This window comes from Aplysia californica, unplaced genomic scaffold (assembly GCF_000002075.1).
Source record: "Aplysia californica isolate F4 #8 unplaced genomic scaffold, AplCal3.0 scaffold00036, whole genome shotgun sequence".
In the NCBI taxonomy this organism is placed as follows: Eukaryota; Metazoa; Mollusca; class Gastropoda; order Aplysiida; family Aplysiidae; genus Aplysia; species Aplysia californica.
The window spans coordinates 2,106,637-2,110,052 of NW_004797306.1; the positions used below are offsets into that span (position 1 = coordinate 2,106,637).

The window sequence follows — 3,416 nt, forward strand, 5'->3', positions numbered from 1 at the left end:
TACCATTCTAAAGGTCACAGTGTCGGACCGAGCTGAGTCTTGAACCCTGAACTTGCAATCTCACAATTATGACCCTGATAGTGTGGCATACACTAGAATCCCGAAACCATTAAGGTAAGTGTCACCTTTCAAATAATTTACCACACAGAGGCCAGTGTTCGAAGAAAACAACCCAGAGACAAAGCAAAATAATTGTTACCGTTTGTATTCATCTTCGAAGTGGTAGGTACGGTAATGTAAAAAGAAAGCAAGCAGTTTCATCAAAGGCGGTTTGTGTTTTATTTCATAAAGAATCTTTGTAGTACACGCCCTTGTCATAAAGAACATTTTACAGCGCACACCTCCATCGAGGAACGAATATATAATATTATCTAACTGGGGCCCTTTCGATGAAAGGAAAGATCGGTGCATTACCATCAACTGAAAGTCATTGGTCTACAATACTTACATTCTAATGGAATGGAGCAATAAATCTTGAGAGATGCAAAAAATTAGAAGTTCTAGATCTAGATCTATACTCTCATAACAAAAAGTGCATTCCGGGACCTCCGCTGTGAAGGACAGCTACACAGATTTGTTTTGTTTCTCACTGAAATTATCAAAAAGGCCAAAGAAGGACGGGAACTTTTTGTGAAATATATTTTTCTAATTTCAGCAAATGAAAAATAATAAAAATAAGGGACCTATCTATCTTTTTGCTGCAGGTACTTGCCGACTTTCAACTCTGTAGCTGTCGTAGTTTTATGGGAAAAGTGATACATGTGTTTCCAAGTTGCCAAATTTATAATAGATTTTTAAAAACTTATTTTATAGTATACTCACTTCTCATGAAGATCATTTCAAAGTGGTAAAGCATGTCATAGAACAATACTGTTACACTCCTGCCGTTCAGCACACGCAAATACTGTCGCACATTTTTTTCCGAAAGGAGCCAAAGCGGAATAGCCTATCCAAGATCCTACACTACAAGTTCTTGTATGGTTCACTCCTCTCTTTGAGCCTATTAAAAAGGCGACCTCATAATCCCTGGAAATAAGTGCGTACTTTACAAAGAGCCCAATGCGGATGTATAGTGAAGATATCAGGGTGACATCGGTACTGCACTCGCACTGCAGTTACATGGTCTTTTTAAAAAGGTAAGTCTTAGTATGGATGTAGCAACATGTGGAGCTCCTATAGGGTTTTTAAAGTCTTTTATAGGCTCGTTACAGCTCGATTTATGGGTGCCCCCTGCTCACCGCTCTTCGTTGACCGTTGAACAGCAGTTGATCTGCTTGCGCAAGGGGGTGCTATTTCTATTCTTCTTCTCGAAAGAGAGCTTCAAAATAGCGACTGAAGCGCCACCTGAGAATATATGTGAGGCATCGTGGTGAAATCAGGCGCTCGTCAAAATAGTGAAATCTAAGAAAAAGGCATTTTTCCACCAGTTTTGCAATTTTTATCCAATATTTTTTTTTACCCAAGCACCTTTTATTTCATATAATATGGGAACACATTTCCATGTTGAATTTGACTGAGAAGCCTTTTTTAAACCCACAAAGTATGTAATTTTCAGTTTTCAAGGACTCTTAATTAAGCTATTGAAGTGACCAAACTTTGGCAGCCATTTTCTCATTACTTTCACCACTGAAACCAGGCTACCTCACCTTCTTCAATTGCAAATATCTCGACTTCTATTCATGCTAGATGGATTTATTTTTAAATGTTAAAAGCAAGGCAAATAAATAAGCTTTCAGGTGATACCAATAACTCTACATGCTTAAAAATTGACGAGCGCCTGATTCCACCATGTCGTGACACATATGCGTTCGGCTGTGGACACGTTTTTGGCTGAGTGAACAATCTTGTGGTTTAAGATCTTTGGGCGTTTACAGAACAATATTATGTATCACAGTGGTGAGTATTGAAACGCGTGGTATGTACATTTGGGTATTTATTATCAAAATTTGCACATGCGTTGAATAATACCTTGAGCTGATAATCCGACTTTGACCCTAACGATTACTATAATCCCAACCCTGCACTCCAACACCAACTCTACCCCTATCAATATAAAAATACTATTGTTCTTCCAGTGTCGGGGGTCAAAATTGAAGTTTGCCCGTCTTTTCACCCCAGAATTTATTTTCTATCGAACTTGAAAACTATAGTTTATATACTGGTATACTGTCGTCGAGCACAGAGATAAAACTTAACTGAACAACAAAGACAAAGATGCTGAACTGGGAAAGCAAACTTATTCTTCCGTTCTAGGGATTAATTGATGGGATGGCCTTTTCTGTTTGACAGACGATCACAAAGCAGTAGATCTGTACGTGATAATATAACTTTGCCTGAACGGTAAACATAGATGAAGGATATTGCCCAAGTACAGCTTCCTTCCCTTCTGATCTTGACCTCCTTGATCTGATCCAAAGCAGTGACATCGTAAGTACATTTGGAATCATAGACGGTGTAAGGGTGTGTCTCACTATTCCTTTCTCTCCTCTGCTAGATCTCATGAGTATTTTGCTACTGGTTCTTCAACCTGTAGTGCTACCAGTGTTACTGTCGCGAAAACGGATAGCCCAAATAAGGTATGGGGGGAGGGAAAGGTAGCTTATTTCGACTATAGCTAGCTCAAATAAGCACTTCGCCCCAAAAAAATTGCAATTTGCTTTAAATTTGAAGCAGCGTGAGCAACACCGGAGGGATCTCTGGAAGTAGGGTCATCCACGGTCAGCAGTCATGTTGATATAGCAGAGATCACTTAGCAGGGATTCCCCAGCAGGGGTCACCAAGCAGAGGTCACCTAGCAGGGCCATCTAGCAGGGGTCACCCACAGGCGGCCGTCATGTTGATGTAACAGGGCACAGTGAAGGAGTCAGGACTAGCCATAGACTGGACGGAGGAGAAGGTGGACATCAGGCCCACGACACTGCCCACGATCAGAATCTCCAGTAGAAGCACTTTCTGGTGGAGGGGGACAACTCTGTGAAAGGTAGGGGGGAGGGCGGTTTACTTTTGATCCAGGTTTTACAACATTTCAACTCATATTATATTAACGGCTAAAGATTAGTTTTAATAAGAGTTTAACAGCATTTGCGACACTTTAGGCCATAATATTATGAGCCAAAGATAAGAGTTATACCAGAGTTACAAACATAAAAATATAATATAAAAATTAAGGACGGCCGTAACCGTGAATAGGAGCAAAAGAAGAAAATCACACCAGATCACTCAGCAACCACCCTTACAGTTGTTGATAGAACAATCTGCGTGAGAATACAACAGCGCATACTCGTTTAACGTTAGGGGGTATCAAGATTCAACTTAGATCAAATTATAGAAGTTCATACCACAAACAAGACATGCCATGTTATATCATTAACGTAGGAGTGTGTGTGTGTGTGTGTGTGTGTGTGTGTGTGTGTGTG

General features: G+C 40.2%; 1 protein-coding gene across 1 annotated transcript in view; it reads right to left on the reverse strand.

The window, feature by feature from the left end:
* Nucleotides 1–1,790: 1,790 nt before the first annotated feature.
* The window catches only part of LOC101852002 (amino acid transporter AVT3B), a gene marked incomplete at its 5' end in the record, with an annotated part of 3,785 nt that continues 2,159 nt past the window's right edge, over nucleotides 1,791–3,416 (reverse strand). The window contains 1 exon segment of the mRNA XM_005091849.3: nucleotides 1,791–2,971. Coding sequence (XP_005091906.3) covers nucleotides 2,815–2,971 — 157 coding nt within the window. The 3' untranslated portion in view covers nucleotides 1,791–2,814.